This window comes from Coptis chinensis, chromosome 8 (genome assembly GCF_015680905.1).
Source record: "Coptis chinensis isolate HL-2020 chromosome 8, ASM1568090v1, whole genome shotgun sequence".
Taxonomy (NCBI): domain Eukaryota; kingdom Viridiplantae; phylum Streptophyta; class Magnoliopsida; order Ranunculales; family Ranunculaceae; genus Coptis; species Coptis chinensis.
The window spans coordinates 81,684,913-81,704,528 of record NC_141463.1 but is presented as its reverse complement, the minus strand read 5'-3'; the positions used below and the strand labels follow the sequence as shown (position 1 = coordinate 81,704,528).

General features: G+C 36.3%; 2 protein-coding genes across 9 annotated transcripts; both read left to right on the top strand.

The window, feature by feature from the left end:
* Positions 1-1,740: 1,740 nt before the first annotated feature.
* On the top strand, positions 1,741-2,817 carry LOC147483464 (uncharacterized protein At5g39865-like). Its single transcript, XM_086577861.1, has one exon. It carries the CDS (start codon positions 2,027-2,029, stop codon positions 2,756-2,758), a length of 732 nt encoding a protein of 243 aa, XP_086433987.1. The 5' UTR covers positions 1,741-2,026; the 3' UTR covers positions 2,759-2,817.
* A 2,877-nt stretch (positions 2,818-5,694) lies between these two features.
* LOC147483463 (ribosomal RNA small subunit methyltransferase NEP1-like) lies at positions 5,695-19,359 on the top strand. 8 transcript variants are annotated; one of them, XM_086576929.1, is made up of 10 exons: positions 5,695-5,798; positions 6,301-6,593; positions 6,913-7,046; positions 8,156-8,417; positions 13,321-13,413; positions 13,838-13,982; positions 14,083-14,193; positions 14,270-14,352; positions 14,471-14,528; positions 18,668-19,359. In XM_086576929.1, exons 2-10 carry the CDS (start codon positions 6,303-6,305, stop codon positions 18,892-18,894), a joined length of 1,404 nt encoding a protein of 467 aa, XP_086433055.1. In that variant the 5' UTR covers positions 5,695-5,798; positions 6,301-6,302; the 3' UTR covers positions 18,895-19,359. The 8 variants fall into 8 exon arrangements, with proteins under 8 accessions (XP_086433055.1, XP_086433059.1, XP_086433061.1 ...); XM_086576933.1 differs by lacking the exon at positions 18,668-19,359 and adding an exon at positions 17,865-18,403; XM_086576935.1 differs by lacking the exon at positions 18,668-19,359 and adding an exon at positions 15,288-15,522.
* The last annotated feature ends 257 nt before the right edge of the window (positions 19,360-19,616 follow it).

Below are 19,616 nucleotides of genomic sequence, written 5' to 3'. Positions count from 1 at the left end.
GAAATATAAGTTTATTGATAATATTGAAGAATTTATTACAATTTTTGTCATAAAATTCTTTATATAGAGAACTCTATCAAATTATTTAAAAAACCTACTGAAACACTAAGAAATATTTTTCTAATTTATCTATATAGACACTTCTAAATTAGGCTCAAAAAATAAAAACGAAAATAATTTGTTTTTAGTAAACTTTGATTTACTAAAAACGACTAGCGCTAGCATTGAGTACATATTACCATAGTTCGTGATTCCGAACGAAACTCCGGAATTCCGTTCGGAATTTCGGTTTTTCAAAAAATCAAAATTTTAAATATAGTTTCGAAATAATCAAAATTCCGAATGAATTTGAAATTCCGAATTCTATAGGGTCGAAATTTAATGGATTTCGGTTTTTGGATTTACCGGAATTCCAAAAATTCCGAAATCCCGAACTATGCATATTACACACGTGGGCCATAGAGAGAAAACCAATAAAAGTTGTGAAAGGTTTTAAAACTAAAAAAGACCAAAAAACAGAAATAGACAAAAAGTATGGAAACCATAACAGCTAATCGGCTGGCTCGTATAAGCCGTATGTTATATATAAGAAGTAAACATTAGACAATTAACATAAGCTTACATCAAGCAATAAGCAGTTCATCCAGTCTCAATGTTGAGATTTGCCCAATTTTTAATTTTCGAAGGTACCGATAGTAAAGCCCAAGAGGCCAGGAGCATTTTGAATTGCGGCAACAAAAATGAATATCAACACAAGCACAAATATGACTATCTCAAGTCTCACCGTGATTAAGTCCAAATGTCCAATGGGTTCAACATATTCTAAATTTCTAACATTTGGTTTCTTTTTAAATTGTGTGCATGTACTAGCCAACTTCATCCTCTCCAGAATGTTGTCCAGAAAATTGATATTAAACACATTAGCCCTGAGCGGCTAGGCCACTCATCAGGGCTAAATAATCACTTGGCAATCAGCTTACTAAACTGCAGTATGTTCCGACTTTCCAATACATAGATCAAAGTCATCATCAACTAACATTCTCGGCGAGCACACAACATCTGGCAATGTACACTTGGATTTTAGGTCATGATCATCAAATAGCTGAAGCCCAAATATGATTTAACAACAACAATGGGAAGGAGGCTTAAGTTTAGAATCCACTAAAACCATGATATTCAAATAGATCCCTGTCCAAAGTCCAAATAAACCATCCCCCAACTTATAATCGTACTACCCGAGTCCACGCTCAACGCTCAAGTGGTCGGTGTGGTTTCTCTACTACATTTTAGATGATTTTGATGAAGACGACTTGCATTGGAGAGCTATTGAACATTTGAACTTGTGCATATCTTCATGCCAATTGTAGAACCCATGTGCAAGTGTCGAATCTTAAAGTTCAATGAAGTACTGGCCAACTGTGATCCACTGATCCTTTACGGTGTGGATGCACAATTATATCTTGAGCTAGGAGATTTTAGCTCTAGAATTGCACGATTAACAGGCATGATCCTTTTGCACGTGAAATGAATTAATTCCGACAAGTCAAGAGTGCCTAAAAAATAATGAAAACCTACTACTTCTGGTTTCAAGATCCGAATTATTATATTGTTTTTTGGTTTTTTTGGTACTTTGAGCATACGAAACATTTTTACCTTAGCTAAAATTAGGTGAGACCAGTCGACCAGAAGTTTCTTTTTTCAAAGATCAGCCAAATCTATGAAACCTCTCTACCTTAACAAAGTAACCCTACTTTAATAACCAACTTAACAAACTCCCCAACCCCTCACCTCTCTCTTTTCATCTCCCTCCTAAAAACTTTCATTTTGTCTTTCTCTCTCCTCTCCAAACCAAAAAAGCCAAAAAAGAAACAAAGCTGACCCCTCAAACCTGCAACTCTCTTCCTTTTGCAGTTCTCCCACCAAAACCTTCACTTTAAGCAATCTCTCCCCACATTCCCACCGTCTCTATATTTCCTTCTCTCATTATCTCCATTCCAATCTCTATCTCTTTGTTTTATTCTCTTTCATGTGGCCACCATGGGGAAAATCACCATTGACAAAAAAAGCTTCTACACCATCTTCAAATTTCACTTTCTCTACGTTCAAAGACATACAATCTCTCTTCCAAGAAGAACAACAACAAATACCACAACCCCAGATAAAAAAACCGTCCATATTCCACCGTGCTCGATTTTCTAACAAAACTTCTGTCCTAAGATCTTGGTCTTCATGTCCCATTCTTCTCCCTAACGTCCAAAATGTTACAGCCCGAACAACAATATCTCTCCCAGGAACCGAAACACTTATCGTAATCTACTTCACAAGCCTTCGAATCGTCAGAAAAACGTTTGAAGACTGTCGAACCGCTCGATCAATATTACGCGGTTTTCGAATATCAATCGACGAACGAGATTTATCGATGGACGCTGGTTTTTTAGAAGAGTTGCAACAAATATTAGGTGAGAAGAAAAAAGGTGAGGTGGCATTGCCTAGAGTTTTTATTGGTGGAAGATATATTGGTGGGGCTGAAGAGGTTAGAACGTTGCATGAAACGGGGGAGTTGAAGAAAATTGTTGAAGGCTTTCCTACTGTGGAACCAGGTGTATGTGATCATTGTGGTGGGTATAGGTTTGTTCTTTGTGATCAATGTAATGGAAGTCATAAGTGTTTTATTGAAAAAGGTGGGTTTAGGAGTTGTTCGTTTTGTAATGAGAATGGTCTCATTAAGTGCCCTTCTTGTACTTGTGCACCACCTTGATCACACCCCAAATTTGTTCATGTGAGTTCATCATATAATAGACTGAGTTTTTCTTTTCATTAATTGGTTCTTAGATAGGAATCTACATTTTTTATTTGCAATTACATATTTCCAAATGCTTTAGTTTTATTATAAGCAAATGATTTGATTTTTACTTTCATTCCCAATATTGCGTCACATTTTGATAATTTTGAAGTTTCCATGGTCCCAACCCATAGACCGTTGTGCATTCCACGCGGTCACGCCCATGAATGATACTCCTTCCCTTTCAGCGGCTCTACTCACCTATCAGTATGTTGGAACTTGGAACATTGGATGGCGGTTGGCTTCGAAACTACATCTTAAGTAGCAACTCGTCAAAGCCCAAGGAGTGTAGAGCTAATTAGTTAACATGAATCCTAGCAAAAGGTTATGCATCCATGAAAGCTATGAACTGCTAGGTTGATGGCCTCTAAATGTAGAGGGTTTTAATTAGTAATGGGATCCAACATCCATGACCATCAATGTCAGTGAGTCAAATCTGATCCTATAACATTAGATGGTCATGATAATTTAGATTAAGACATTTGACCTGAACGTGTTTTAAATAAATCCTAATCCAACGTTGTTTGGTTTTGAGGCCGCATGAAGGTTGAAGCCTGCTGGAAGGGGAGCTAAAAAGAAGGGCATGTGAAACTGTACATACTTGACTTTAGGTCTCTGTTAATGCTTTTGTCAGTGCAACGATTACCCGGGGCCAGCCCATTGGGGTGGACTGTACAGAGTGCATATACTTTCTACAATGCGTGAGGGCTAGATCATTGGTTGCTAAATTATTCACGCAGCAACACTTGATGAGTTATTCGAGGGGCTGGTATGATTGACATTTTTGAATGCACCAGCCATGTGATTTATCTTAATATAACACTATAACGTAAATATGAAAAGCATGTTGATCAGAGACATTAAAATTAACATTTAAAATGATCAATGTTACTGGTTGAAAATGTGTCTGTGAACATTCATATTAACACCAAACAATGCTAAAACTCAAGAATCAGGCAACCAGCTCTAGTAAAATATTAGCCTTCGATAGTCTAAACACTTCGTAGTAAAATATTTTACTTCTAGACAAAACCCAAGACGACCAAAGGATTAATTAAGGATCAGGTCTAGTACCAGCAAAGAGCAAAACACAAGGCTAAACGGACTCTTCTAACAGCGCAGTACAGTAAGATTGTTAAAATAGCTGGTATGTCGATCTCTTACTAGATTGCTGAAATATCTAAACATTTGGTAAAACGCATCAATTTCTTCCCGAGTAAAACACATATCAAAGTCATCAACTATTTATTGTGTGCCTGACATTCCTGTTGCACTATATTTATATTAGATGTTTTCAACACACCCAACCACTTGTGGAGCCTGCATCAGTCACCTTTATCTTTCATCATTGTGGAAGGTGTCTCTAATTCTGCTAGCAGAATATGGATCCAAGAAAATGTGATTTCATTAAAAGATCCCATGATGACTATTTCAGACTAAGTCCATATAGTTCATCTTTCCGGTTTTAACTTTTAACATTAAACACTTATCCTATAGATTGCAGCCTACGCACAGGCAAGCTCCCAAAGCTCCGGAATGCTACTGGTTGCTGCTAAGCACTCAGGGGCGGCCCTAAAGACGGTCGACACAGGAGAGGGTCTGGGGGCCCCGAAAATTTGTTCAAAAATAGAGCCCCTCCTCCATAACAATGTAACCTATATATTTTTTTTTTTTTTTTTTTTTTTTTTTTTTTTTTTTTAAATACGTATGATTAGTATACTTCTTCTTTAAGTTTTCAAGCATCTTAGAAATATAAGATTTGTTTGTACGAAGCATGCTACAAAACATCAAATATCACTAAAGTAATCAAACTCGGCCCATCAATTCATACTTCGATTCAAAGTGAAAAAAGTCTGTAAGGAGGATTATACTTGCATTGTTTATATATCATTGGTTTTATCATATAAAAAAGGAAGAAGAATAAGATAAAAGATTAATAGGTTTTTTTTTTTTTTTTTTTTGAGAGGTGTCAAAGAGTTGTGTAACGACCCAACGTACCCTACCATGTCGATACTGTCCCACTTAGCCACTACGAACATCCGACAGTGTGGGGTGAACTAGTCGGATTGTTTGATTATCATGTGCGCACTCATATACCTCTGACCATTTAGTGTATCCTAAAGTGGTTGTCATGTATATGAGAGGAGGCCCAAAGTCATTTGGGTAAGCTGGCAATGTGAGTAGTTAGCGGCCATTGTGGACAAAGACTGGGGATTATTTTTTATGACATGAACTATTTAGGTTTTAAACAATATTGTTTTGTGATAGAATGGTAGTATCAGAGTCGAGGACGACTCTCTCTCTCCTAAGGTATCCCGTGGAGATATACTAAAAAAAAGTGTCATCCCGTGGGGAGAGGTTGTGTCAGGTATTTGCAAATGCGCTTAGCCCGTGGGGTGATGGCTGCAACAAATATGTATTCTACCATCTAGAAATTTGTTCGAGATCTGGAGCTTAAGTAATTGATCCGCTAAATCCTAACGTCGAGATTTTTTCCGAAATATTTGGTTGTGGATTTTGTAGGAACTCTACAGTTAAGCGTGCTAAAGCAGGAGTAGTTCAGGAATGAGGGGAAAGTGTTGTCCATAGTGGCGATATTGAGGCAGTTGTTGGGGGGGTATTATTTTTTTCAGTTCTTATTAATTACTCAAATAACCGCTGCGTACAATTGTGGAAAAAGGGCGTATCTTTATTATTTCTTTCGTGAACACATGAAAAGACAAAAAACACTCTCAAATTACAAAATAGACTAAATTCAGGGTCATTTTGGTAAGAAGAAAAGTATTTATTTTTCAAGTAGGGATTTTTTTTAAAAAATTTGCTGACGTGGAGACGTATTTACTATTTAGTATTTAAAAGAGCTGGGTGGGCCGGACTAAACCTAGCTGTTCCTACTTCCTGCCGAAATGGAAAGTGAATCGCTTAATTTACTTTCCGCTCGTTAGTAATTATTAGGGTAAGCTACTGGTTCGTTTAAGTTGATAGAGAGCTTGAAAATAATTTTGTCATTCAGTCAGTCAGTCTACAAAGAGAGAGAGAGAGAGTGTGAGTTATTATTTATTGTTTTGGGAGTGCTTATATTAGCTACGAATCGACTTCACTGATAATTGAAAACCTTCTCTTTTACCTTACTTGTAAACCATGTGTGCACATTACTCTTGTTTATCTTATAAACTCATCTTTTTCTCTACCACCACTCAATCCTGCCGAATGTGTTGCAGTGTGTGCTAATATATATATTAATTAATGGAAAGAAAAATGTCATTGAGGAGATTTGCTCGAGTTGTATAATTAAATTAAACTGGCCAAGCTTAGACGGTCTTCAACCTCCTTGTCTTGTAACTTTAATTACTTGTTTTGTTCAATGTGGTGTTTGACATGGATTATATGATATTTTAATCTTTTATGTATTTCTTCTCGGTTCACTATAAGTCACCCCTCATCATTTTTCTTTACAGAAATGGCAGGAGTTTTAAGGACAGAAAGGCAAGGGTTTCAACCTTGCTCAACAAAACGGATGAAGCAATCTGAGATGAGAAATGACCATGAATGCGTTAGGGGAGCTAAATTAAGGAAGGTAGACACGGAGCAGTCAACAATAACAGATGAACAAGAGGAAATGAGAGTAGAAAAGCCTCTAGTAGTCCAATCTCAAGGAGCCCATGTACTGTCTCCTGTTCATAATTCAAAGAAAACCCGAGTCACATTTATTCTGGAGAAGGCCTCCTTGCAAAAGGGTGTTGTTGGAAAGGTATGAGAAATCTCTACCGCCCAAATAAGGGTTTTATTGAATTCAGTTTTCCATTGCCTATACTAACATGTGTTTCGTTTTTATCTTTTTGGATGCTTTTATCAAAACGGTTAGTGTGTTTTTGTCGTTTCTTTCCTGTATGCTGAAAATTGTTTCTCATTTCTCTTATCTTTTTTTTTCGTGATTTTTTATGGTCAATCTCTGTTTCTTAATATGATGAAAAGTTTTCCTTGGCATTGCTTTTCTTTTGGTCTATCACTGTTTCTTCAAATAATGTAAAGTTTTCCGTTCCCTTGCCTGACATATTGTGCATCTGCAGATGGTGTCTGGGCCGTGTCAATCACCACGTCGGTTTGTTTCTCATGGTTCCATGTTTCCGTGGCGGTTGTCACTTCTAAACATTCTCTCTCATAGTAAAAAAAGTTCCGCTTCTCTGCGACGATGCAGATCCAGGTGTGCATACTCTCACTTGTTTTGCAACTGAATAACTTATTTATTTCGTTGGTTAAATACGGAGACCTGTTTCCTGAAACTTGTTCTTACTGCAAGAATGGTAAAAGAGGATAAAAGCATTAATGAGAATTACATCTAATTATAAAAGAAACGCATATTCTTCTTTGGATTAAATCGATTTGCCTTTCTGTATCTATAGCCTTACGCCTTTGTGAATTTCGTTATTATTGATAAGACTTCGTAAAAATTGAACACGATTTGAAATTGGTGTTCACTACGGAAATACTTCTGAGAGGCTTTGGTGAAACGACAGAGTGCAATAGTCCTCAAATATGAAATTATTGAGCACTCTCCTTACCAATGGGTATAAGGTTCTAGCTATCAAAGAAAAATTAGAAGACAAAAAACCAGAATTGAAATGTATACATTATTTTCATTGCATAGTCAACAGAACATAAAAAAGATAATGAAATCATTACTGTATTTTGTTTCAAATTTCTTTTGAGATATAAGACGAGAAAAGGTTGAAAAACAAGAACATTTGAAGACAATTACTGTATCTTCGTTATTTATAGGCAAAAAATTGTCTTCTTTACTGGATTGATCTGCAAGGCACAAAAGGAATTCATGTATCAGTGGCCTATTGGTCAAGCATGTATTGTTTGACCCAAGGTCTTGGGATCGAATCTCATCTTTACCTCTGGAGAAGGGGTTTTACGGGTTTAGGGGAATTAAGTTGTAACTATCGAAAAAGATAAAAAGAAAAGAAAAAAACACAGTAGTTTATGTATTTACTCAAAGGAACTTGAATACTTAATTGAGTGTTTTTGGTGGATTTCAGTAGCTTTCACATGCTACTACTCATGTTGCATGGTAAGTGTGTTATGTATTCAAACACCATTTAATGCTTTATAGAAGTGCAAGAGCATTTCGTGGGTCTGCATCTTTACACAGCGACCACGTTATACCCTTATGTTCTGCTCAAGTGTCTGTTTACTCTATAAATAATATGGGTATATGTTTGGCTGTTTGTGTGGGCCTAAGATTGAACTCCTAGTAAGATGGTTCTAACTTCATCTTTTTGTTTTTTCTTTGGTCTCTTATGATAGAGTACGTAACAGACAACATAATAGATTGATGTTAAAGCCTTGCTCCAAAAAAAGTTTTATGTGGACAAAGGGAGGGCAAGAAGATGTCGAAGTAACCAAGAGAGAGATTGTTAATTCAGCTCTTCTGGAGGATGAAATGAAAATCAAGGAAATTTTGCACGAATCTCCTGGGATTCCAATGAATCCTTCCGGTCACAACAAAAAATCTGGGATCATCTTTGTTTTTGAGAAGGCGTCATTGGTACCAGCTTTGGTAGGAAAGGTAAACATTTTTATATTTCCACTGTTATTATTATGGTTACTGTTATTATTTTTAATATTTTTATTGTTTGTTTTTTTGACAAGTAAATTTTATTCAATTGGTTGCAAAATGTGGTACAAGTGTGAGAGAGAAGTTCACTTACAAGGTGCAACCAGTGGACAAGCAGACTAGACACCTCCTAAAGTCCCAAGACCTCTTAGCACTACCACAAAAGCTCTTCTAAAAGAGAAATTAAGTCCCAAATGACGACCTAAAGGCCCCAATTATGTTATTATTGTTATTTTTATTATTATTCTTATTACTATAATTATTATTATTAAGCAATACTCGTCAGAGTTATCTATTATTTTTCTTAACATAGTCGTCCCAAGGTGTCCCAACCTATCATGCCAAAGTTAGCACAGTAGGATTGCTAAGCTTTGCGCTTAATTTAAGCTTTTGGCTCATGACGGAGTGTGAATCAGATTTGGAATTTTTGTATAATATAATCCCGAGGATAAAACACTTAGTTTTTCTAGTGTAAGCTTATGGCTTCCAACACTAGTGATGATGCATAAGTACTCGTTGTTTTCTTCACGTATATTTCCATATGGTATCTGTTAGAGTTATGGGAGGACATCTACCGAGGATCGGACTATTCGTTGCGTGTGTGTGTGGGGTGGGGGCAGCGCCCCCAACCCTGAATATTTCAGCAAACGAGGTTGTTATAGATGCGCCCTATCCCTTTTCATAAATAATTAAAGAATGATTACATTCTGACATAGACTTTTTCTATTGCAATTTTCTTAATGTCCTCTGCAAAGGAACTAGGGATGAGCTCTACTAGACAAACATTTGCTACATTAGAAGCTAGAGCATCTGCTAGTTTATTAGTTTCCCTATGTACATGTGTAATAGAGAACAGCTGCAATTCAGTAATCATCTTCTCGATCTTCTCCATCATCTTATTAGCCTGCCACGGATGCTACCCCACATTTCTAATGAAGGAAACAACATTGCTAGAATCTGTTTTCACCTGTAGTCTTCTCACTTGATGTCTCAAAGCTAACTTAATCCCTTGATGCACTCCTTGTAACTCAATCAAGGCAATTGAGTTATATGTTGATTTTCCTTCAGCTACGACTATGACCTGACCATCATTTTAGGCAGTTTCTATTAGTGTAAACCTTGATTTTATATATATTGAAGTGATACAAAGTCAAACCTAATAAGGGTTGTATCCACTTTTTCGCCAAACTTCTTCTCCATTAACAATAATTCAATTTCACTGTATCCATTCATTATGTTACCTTTAAAGCTAAGTAAGTTTCTTATGGAAGTATTTGAAGACAATGAATCTGTGATGAATATGTGAGTACCATTTGGTATCACTATACGGGCTCTACCGGGACATTCAACGAGTTTTACTGGTCTAGCGGTAGATACATTGCGTGGATTAAACACCAACTCTAAGAAATATTTCTGATTTTTTAGTATAAAGTGTTGTGGCACTGTCTACTAGACGTAAGTCATCCCCGGTTGTTGGATACACTAGTGATGTAATTTTGTTTTTGGGAGTCTTGGCGGATGTAGTTAGCTACTCTTAATCTCTTGCTAAGGGCGAGCTATCTTATTTGTAATACTCTGTTATAATTGGGAATGAAAGTTAACTTCTATGGATAAAAAAAAAAGTCATCCCCAGTTTCATGCATTCCATGATCCATACCTTTTACAAAGAAATAGACTAATATAACTACACAATCACATAATAATAACTAACTCATTCAAATGCTCAAGCTAAAGCTGATATAAAAAAAAAAAAAAAAAAATACGAGAGCTAAAGCAACAGATCCCATCACCTAAATATCGATCTCTACCTGGGGGATTATTGTAATATGTTTATGGGGGCATATCACCCACATATAGGATTTTACTTCTTTGCCTGAACCGAAAAGGGACTTCCAATCATCTTCCATTGAACACATCTGTCCTGTGACTTCCAAAGACTTAAAAGGGTGGGGTTCTTTTCAGTTAAGAAAAATAATATAATAGTGACGAATTCTAACTCTATTAACCAAATGCTAGATCTTCGGGTCTTAGCATGTGAAACTTTAGGTATTGTTTTGCTGATAAAAAAAAAAAAAAGCATGTGAAACTTTAGGTTTTGGCTGAAAGTCAACTTAATGTAGTAGAATTCTGGACTCCCATATTGTGGAACTCCAGGTTACTATCTGGCTTTGGGCCTTTAGTAATACAAGGCAAAAAAAAAGTATGGTATGAAAGTATCAAGTAAGAACTTCATGTTCTATTTAAATCTAAACTTCCTGTTTGATTTAACAAATTTCTCAGGATTAAGAAAATAAGGTTGTAACCCTATAATTCGGGGAGCTTTGGGTTCAAACAAGAAGGAGGGGGGGAACATCACACATAGAAACAATTTTAATGATTGAATCTAGCCATATGTAAGATTAATAATTTGAATAATAATAAAAAAAAAATTAATGTCTAGGCTTATAAGGTTAGAACTTCTGGTTCTAAGTATCTGAGAGCTTCTTCTTCTTCCTCAAAAAAGTAGCGAACTTTTGGTTCATTAAACTATAGACTAGTGAATTTTTTGGGTCAGGATAATTTCAAACTATAGACTATTTGATACTAGAACTTCAGATTATCTTTAAAAACTTCAGGTTTAGTTTGTGATTTTGGAACTCTAGGTCCCAGTTTAAAATTAATGTCAGAACTTCATCTTCTTAAAACAAAATTTAGATTTAGAACTTCAGGTTCTTAAAAAATTAGATCTTAGAGCTTAAAGAAAATAGATCTTGGAACTTAAAAAAAAAAAGATCTTTGAACTTTAGGGTCCTAAAAGTTAGATTTTTGAACTTCGGGTTCCCAAAAAAATACAGATCTTGGAACTTTAGATTCATAAAAAATAAAAAATTAGATATTTGAACTTCGGGTTCCAAAATAGATCTTAGAACTTCAGGTTCTATACTATAATTTGAAAAATATTCATTAAATTTTAAACATTGAACAAATTAAAAGAGGAAAACAGTCAAAAACAAAGAAATATTAGTTCAAATCCGAACAGTCCCGTCTTCAATTTATATCTGGTGTTTTAACCGTTGGATTTTACTGAATTTTGGATATGTTATTCTTTCATGAGTTACACATCTACGATAAAATTTTCAGGTCAATCTGACCATGGGAAGACCTTCATCTAAGTGTAAAACGAAAAATGTTTTATTAAAAAAAAATAAAAAATAAAAACTGGTTGGTGTTCTTGTACCTTTGCTGTCGTGTAGTAGATGATAAGTTGACACCGTTTAGTTAGCGTACTAGGATGTTACACAAGCACAAACTCAAGAGAAAACAGAGAACTCGCCACCCTATGGAAATCCACCAAAGGGATAAGAGTTGTGTCACTAGAACTCACCACTCTATGGAAATCCACCAAAGAGATAAGAGTTGTCTCACTAAGAACTCCTTCTTCTCAATAAAATTACTATAACTTCATTCAAAATTACATCTCTCATTCCTTTACAAGTCCTACACAAATTTATAACTAAATACAAAATGCAAAACCCAAAGCCTATGGGAAATACAAAGAGACAGGCATTAAAAACTGGTGCAGGTTTTTCCCTAGGTTCACAGTCAAAATTGAATCTTCACAGAACGTTTCTCAATACATAACACATACCACTAGAAAGCTCATGAAGACTTGTTTCCAACCCAATTTACAGTTTGCAAAACGAAGGTCTCTAGAGAAAGTTATGATCATTTTGCCATAAGGTGTCAAACTGGACTGCCAATCCGAATTAGACTTATTTGGACTATTTCTTGAACGTTTGATTAAATGTTTCGTCATCATAAGTAGAAGTAGATACTTAGTGATTGATAGTTCCTAGAGTCGTCGTGATGATAACGTGTTAAACCTAACTAGCTCAGATGGAACATCACAGTAACCAAGTAGAAGAAGAAAAGAGAGAAAGAGAGAGTAATCTTTTTGATAGAAGTGTCTAGTGAATGGGAGGAGGTTGTCTTTATATCCTCCTCTCCAGGATGCAAAGATTACAAAAGTAGAAATATATGAGGTGCCACATATGGGTGTATATATAGAGGCAGGATGCCTAGCCATCCTCAGTAGCCACACCTTACCCAAATTTGGACTTCAAAAGGAATTAAGGGCCCATTTTTTGTGGATATATAGTAGATATTGAGCTATTCACTTTGAGTAGAATTTGGACTCAAAACGAGCTATTCACTTTATCTCCCAATCTGGTCATTTGAATAGCTTCAGATCCGACAGTTTGGAGTTATTCAACATTTTACTGCTTAAGATGCTAAAACAGTAAAGGACGTATTTATTAAGATACATCGTCATCACCAAACACCAGTCTTTTTGCTCCTCTGTTTGTCTGTCTGGTGCTTTGAACCAGCAAAACCAGAACTTGGAGAAGAAAAGTCAGATCTCGACAACGAAAAGTCAGAATAGCTCGCTACAACTCTCTTGGCTGCCAATAATGGAGCTGAATTGCAGAAGAAATTTGAGATTTGCGACCATAAAAAAAAAATCCATTCCTGTTCAAAGTAATTCAGACGCACTATAGTTAGAATTTCCTTTAAGATCATATAATGCTCCTTGAGCAGTACCAAAGGCACCTTTATTGACTTGAGTGGCATAGCCACAGGCAAACTTTAAGTCTGTTTTCATCGAAATTGTATTGTGATTTTATTTTTTTATTTTTCTGGTTAGAGGCTATGCAATTGTCAACCTTTTAAAGGGTCTTACCCTTTATAGTTTATGCTAATAGTGCTTGCCTATCTGCATGCAAGTGTGTGTGTGTGTGTGTGTGGGGGAAACCTCAATTAGTTTATTTTATTTTATTTTTTCTTGTCTCTACTTATTCTCTTTTCTGTTTCTCAGACTCATCAGATTTTAAATCCAGATGATCATGCCAATTTCTTAAGGAGGAAGAAAAAGAATCCTTATAATTATCGACCCGAAATTATTCACCAGGTAATTTCTTTTGTGCCAATCTATCCTCATTTATAATCCTCGTAAATTTTCTTTTGTGCAGAAAGTTCTTTATGTCCTTCGGAGTCTTAACTTTTATGATTTCAACTGTATTCTATATAATTTATGAGGATTTTCTGAACAGGATTCACAAGGCATTTCTGTACAATTTAATTATCAGTAAAATAAAATTGGTCTCATCTTCAATGAGTATAGTAGGTAAGGGAAAAGCCTACTTGTAACTATAACAAACCGCATTACCCCAACGTTAACTACCAAATTGACATTTATTTTATTTCTTGATATTGGAAAATCAAGGTGTAACTATAAAATCTGTAAATGGAAATATCCGTGATTGTGATTATTCTTGTCAGTTCTGTGTGATTTCTTATTTATGATTCTTAGTTTTAAATGAATGATTTTTCAGGCTCTCCTTGAAGTTCTTGATAGCGCACTCTATAAGGCTGGTAGGGTGCAAGCCATCTATGTTAGAACGGAGGAAGGGGTTCTTATCAAAATTGAACCACACACTAACATACCAAGAACATTTGGAAGTTTTTGTAATATGATGTGTAAGTCAGATTACAACTGTCGGAATTTATTACTTTGTTTGTAATCTTCCTTCCTTGGTTTTTTATTTCTAATTCTATTTATCTTTTATAATAATTTCAGTGGAGTTACTACAGAAGCTCAGTATTAAAGCCAAGGGAAAGCGTGAAAAGCTTTTGCGTCTAGTTGAGAACCCTGTAACTCAACATTTACCTGTCAACAGCTACAAAATAGGTGAGCCTTTGGTATAATGTAAGCACGTTTTTCATGGGCATAGAAAATGTGACTCAAAAGACGGTGGGTTCTTCAGGGCTTTCTTTCAGTTCAAAACAGTCGGTTTGCTTGAAGGAATATGTTGGTGACGTCAGCGATGATGTGAACCTAGTTTTTGTGGTATGATTGACACCTATGAACCACATACTTTTCTGGGCTATGCATAGTTCTTCAATTCAAGTAGTTTATTTGTATTCCAAAGGAGACACTTGCTTGACAACTATTAAAATTTATCCAGGTTGGTGCAATGGCTCATGGGAAAATTGACAGTGACTATACTGATGATACAATTTCTGGTAACGCCCTTTTGAACTGTTCATTTCTGTTATATATTTCCTTGAGATTCGGATGAGAAAAAAAATCATACTGTATAGGTTTCCTTTGAAAAGACAAAGATCACAAACATACTCATCATAAATATATTTGCATGATGCACCCAAAAATGTTTATCTAAGTAAGTAGATGAAAAATGTATTTGCATTATGAAGATGAAGATGTAGGTCTAGCCTTGGAAGGTTGACCCGAGGAAATTCGGGTTGATTCCCACATTCAATGTGGAAAAGGTCTTGAACGGATCTCAAATTCCTCCAAAACCTACTAAAACACAATCAAGCCTTGGGAGGATGAGCCCAAGTCTTGGGTTTGATACACATTTAATGTGGAAAAGGGTCTTAAATGGATCTCATTTTCCTCCAAAACCTACTAAAACGTAAGGCTAGGATAACGACTACGTTGACAATTGATTCAAATGTTCACTCACAAGTTGAAGATGAATATTACTGAAAGATTGAAGCTTTACATATCAAAAGTTTTCTTCACAAGAAGATTTCAATAACTTTGAACTTTGCATATGGGTCAAATGCTGTGACTCCTATCACAATTAGCCCTTATACAGATGACCTAACCTGGTGGAAACCAAAATAATTGGTCCTTAACCGTCTGCAGCCAATTCTGGAATGATTTGGGTGGCTTCCTGCAAGTTTGGATTTTTCTTTTTCTTTTTGATAATTAGAATTTTATTCCCTAACCCCTCAAATCCCTTTTCCCCGGTCAAGGTGGGAATTAAGCTCAAGACCTTTGTTTCAATGTCCCAAGGCTTGGCAACCAAAACGCAGTGCGGAGTGCAAGCGCAAGCACGAGCTGGAGCTGGAGCGGGAGCGCTAAAGCGCCTAATCTTAAAAGCTTTCAATATTAGAAGTGCCTTGAGAGTGTGTGTGTATATACATAATATACCTATGACTACTTAATTTATTATTTTGCAAATAATAATAAGAGTAAAACATTACTGAATGTCTAGTAATTTTCCTCAAATTTATTTCTAAAGAAATTAAGCAAATTCCAAACTCCAAACTAATACTTCATGCTGGAAAAATGTTATGTGTTAATTTTAGTCGCTGATACATTATATTGTTACCCATGAGTGCTAAAGTGTAAGAAGTAGTATGATAATTAAAAAACAAGTAATTATAATATCAATTTACCTTGAAAAGAAAAAGTCCAGGCTATTCTTGGTCTTAGACTTCTAGTAGGCTAAGAATATTAATAAATCAATATTTTCTGGACACTGAGCAAAAAGTACCTTTTTATCTTCAAGTTTGTCCTACTTTACACATAAAATTAGTACAACTTTAAAGCAACTAGTGAATTCGCGTTCTCTCCAGTGCTAGAATAGGTCATGCAAAAGAACGTGTCCTTTGTCAAAAGCAGTACGCGGATTGAGTAAATTTTAGTTTATTTTGGGAGAGCACGCTTTTCAAGAGACGGGGTCCCGCTTTCATGTGAAGCAGGGTGCGCTTTCAAGGAGCTTTCGCCTTTCAAAACGTCAAATCACGACTTGAGGGCGTGAGCACCACTACACCTGCACGCTTTAGGTTGCTAAGGGCTTGACTAGTAGGCCACTGTATTTGGTTGTGGTTCCACTTGTTTGGATAGGATTAAGATTCAGATGGACAAAAAATATTCATAAAATGACATTTTTTAGGTTTTTATTAATGTATTTCTATTTATGAATCTTTTTCCTAAAACTTTTGGTTCCACTTGCTGTGAGTAGTTCACCTATTCATACCATGTCCATCTATATATGTCTTTTGGCAGCGCAATAAGAATGTGAAGAATGTGAAGGAATGATCAAAACTTTTGTGGTCTGGTCAATGGCCTATCACCGGAATCAGACTAGGGCGATTGGATGGATTATGAGTATTCAGATGAAGACATTTACGCAATTCTCGGTGTACATGATGAAACCGACTTTTCTTTCTTGAGACATAGACGGGGTGGGGGAGAATTTAGGAAGACAACAAGGTGGATATGGAGGGTGGACTTTCTCATGGTCGAAGAATGGAAGTGTGGAACTGTGGATAGGAGAAGGCTGTGCACCTTTCAGAGGGGCAAAGTGAGTTTTGCTTATGATAGGTAGTAGATCAGGAAGTATGATCCTTCTTTTGGATTAGGAGGTGGAGAGGGGGGTGGGGGATGCGTATTGCTTTGGTGTAGGTGGAGAGTGGACCAAAGTTGGTGGCTTGGTATCTAGTATCTCTGGGCTGTTGATTATAGTTTAGAGGAAAAATCTGAAAGGAGTTGGAAGATGCGAGGGGTTTGTGTGTGGACCCTTTGTGTCTTGGGGGTGTTTGGGAGGAAAGGGGTCTCAGAGAGGAAGATAGATTCACATAGGAGTTCTCTTCTTTTGTTAATAGGAATTCATATGGGTAGGGTTAGATTTTAATATGTTGATGCAGAGGTGAACCCTTTGTCGATTCGCATTGAAGGAGTTTTGGTGGATCTGGATGGGGAAGATATGTTTCCTAAATAATCTTGTATACTTTACCTAAACTGGATTCCATTCATTTTCTGATCTTGTTGGATTGGACTGCGAGGAGACGAAAGGGGCCCTATACCTTTTAAGTTTGAGATGATGTGGTTCACATCCTACATTTTGTAAGACACGTCCGTGTTGCCTTTGTATCCTTGCTTCATAGTTTGGCTGACGGTCAATAGTTATTAAATTAGAAATGATAAGACGATACAGATCTTATCGTTGATTTTTTTTGTTGATTACGATGAAACTCTCTATGAACGGTATAGATGGAGACGGTGGTTAGAAGAATTTCACCATTAAGCTTCACTAGAAGCTCTAGTATTCGAAAATGATGTGAAAGGTGGTGGATATGCTTGGGGGAGAAGAGGGCCCTGCATGGGTTTCCTTTAGCTTTAGCTAAGATCTGCTTGTCAATTTTTGAAGTGTGATGTGATATAGGTGGTGGAATCTGCTTCGGCGATTGAGTTTCTAATACCATGCTAAATAAAGAAGTTAATCCTCAAGTATACTCAGTAGTTTTCTCTGTATGTCTAACATTGCTCGAAATATGCTTTTAGCATAATTCAAAATATTTTAAATTGGGTGGTGGAGTTGTTAAACGGAGTCGTTGAGGATCTTTTTTTCCTTTCTTCTTTTATTTTATTTGTAACTAGGTTTTCTCGATCCATTTTCTTTTTTAATCAAAAAATGCAAATGTTCAATTGCACTAGTGTCAAATCTATTAGGTGCGTTGCATATTTCCCTTATAATTCCCATTCATGCAATTTTCCTTGTACGTTGTAATCATTCTCCTTGCTATCTATTTCTCCCCTTGCAGTTTCTGAATTTCCGCTAAGTGCTGCATGTTGTGTAAGACGGATATGCTGTGCAGTGGAGAAAAAGTGGAAGATTGTGTGAATCGGGATTTCTTGTTCCTAAGAGATGTTTAAACTTTCCAGTGTTCATTTAATTAACTTTATTACCAAGTTACGAACTGTGTCACAGTTGGCAAATACTTCCAACATTTGTAACGGTTTGCTGCTAAGTAGTGACCGATTTCTACAACTTCAAGGCCGGTTTTTGGATTGAAAAGGTTGGAAGACGACGGGCTGGGTCCCATAAATCTTGATAGATCTTGTAAAGATATAAGGTTTAACTTGGTTACTCCCCTTGTATGGGCAAGGTTGAGTGGTGCTAGATGACGAACGGGCTGGACCCCTTAAATATTATTATTTTATTTTGTATTATTTATGTCTTTTTCAGTATGGCTCGTTAGATCAAAAAATGTGAACGCATTTGGAGGACGGAAGGTTTTTCAGTTAGTGGGATCTTATTATTTCGTATCATCTATTGCAATTATCTTTACTACCTTAAAAATCTCGCTCCCAGCTTACATTATCTTGATTAGGCTATCCCTTATATTATCCTGATCACTGTTTTGGCCCTATAGTTTTGTTCTAATTACAATTACGTAGCACTTTTACCATTACTAGTAGGATATATGAATGCACTAATGCACAATGCAAGGAGTATGTAATAATTTCGTGTTAGACGTTAATCAAAATATAAATAAAAACTATCTTTACCAAGGAAAAAAAAGGTTAATGATATCTCTATATGTTTTCCATTCTCTAAATAGAGGGTGCGTGCTGAAAAGTTTTTGTGGTAGTGGCTCAGTCCTATTCCAGGAACTGAAGGCCATTGTAATTGGGCTGGGCATTTGCTTGGATTTGAATGTGAGGGATGTAGAAGTGGCCTCTGACTCCCTCTATGCTGTACAAGTAGTCAACAGGATAGCAGCACGGCAGCATCGCCCTTGGTCTGTCAAAACCTTGTCAACTCCATCAAAGAGAATTCTGGTACATTAGACTTTTGCTACTTTGCTCAGGTATATGGCGAAGTTAATAGGTCAGCCAACTACTTGGCTAGTATAGGTTTATCTTTTGATGTATCTTTGATGGTGTTCATTCCTACACTAGATGATAGGTCCACTAGATGATACTCTAGACCTTTTATGTTAAAGAGGATGCATCTAGAACTACTAATGTAGGGCTATTTTCAGTAATGCACAGGTGAGGGTTTGCCTTAAGCCCTTAGCCCTTAGCCCTAGCAAACTTTGCTTTAGTGCCTTTAGGTCTAAAATCACCGTCCAGGTCTAAAAGCACAGTCCACAATGCTAAGTAGTGTGCAATATGCGCAGGTATGTTACAAGGTACAGCGGTAATTGCTAGCAGTAGAAATGTGTTCTGTATTGAGTACCAGAGAATTTTTGAATCTTTCGGCTTGTTTGGTACTTTCTGGTAATCCAATGAATTTTGAACTTTCGGACACAATAGTTTCTGCTTGAAAGGTTATTTTGGCAATGTCATTATGTCAAGAACATCACGAGTTGTTCTTTCGGTCAATCCGCTCTCTCTTTCTCCACAGACCTAAGTCACAGATTATGACACAAACTTCGCATTTTGATTTTAGACCCCGTTGCATTGATTTCACAGTTACTTGAATGGAGATGATGTGCTTGATAGAATCATTAAAAGTGAACCTCCGGTCAAAAACAAGAGAGAAAATGAATGTTATACTTGTGACACAC

Bases quoted from the DNA above. Each gene is read 5' to 3' on its own strand.
- LOC147483464 (XM_086577861.1), top strand. From the start codon at position 2,027: ATGTGGCCACCATGGGGAAAATCACCATTGACAAAAAAAGCTTCTACA.
- LOC147483463 (XM_086576929.1), top strand. From the start codon at position 6,303: ATGGCAGGAGTTTTAAGGACAGAAAGGCAAGGGTTTCAACCTTGCTCA. The intron at 14,353-14,470 runs GTATGATTGACA...AAATTTATCCAG, and splicing joins ATGTGAACCTAGTTTTTGTG to GTTGGTGCAATGGCTCATGG. The intron at 14,529-18,667 runs GTAACGCCCTTT...CTCTAAATAGAG, and splicing joins TACTGATGATACAATTTCTG to GGTGCGTGCTGAAAAGTTTT.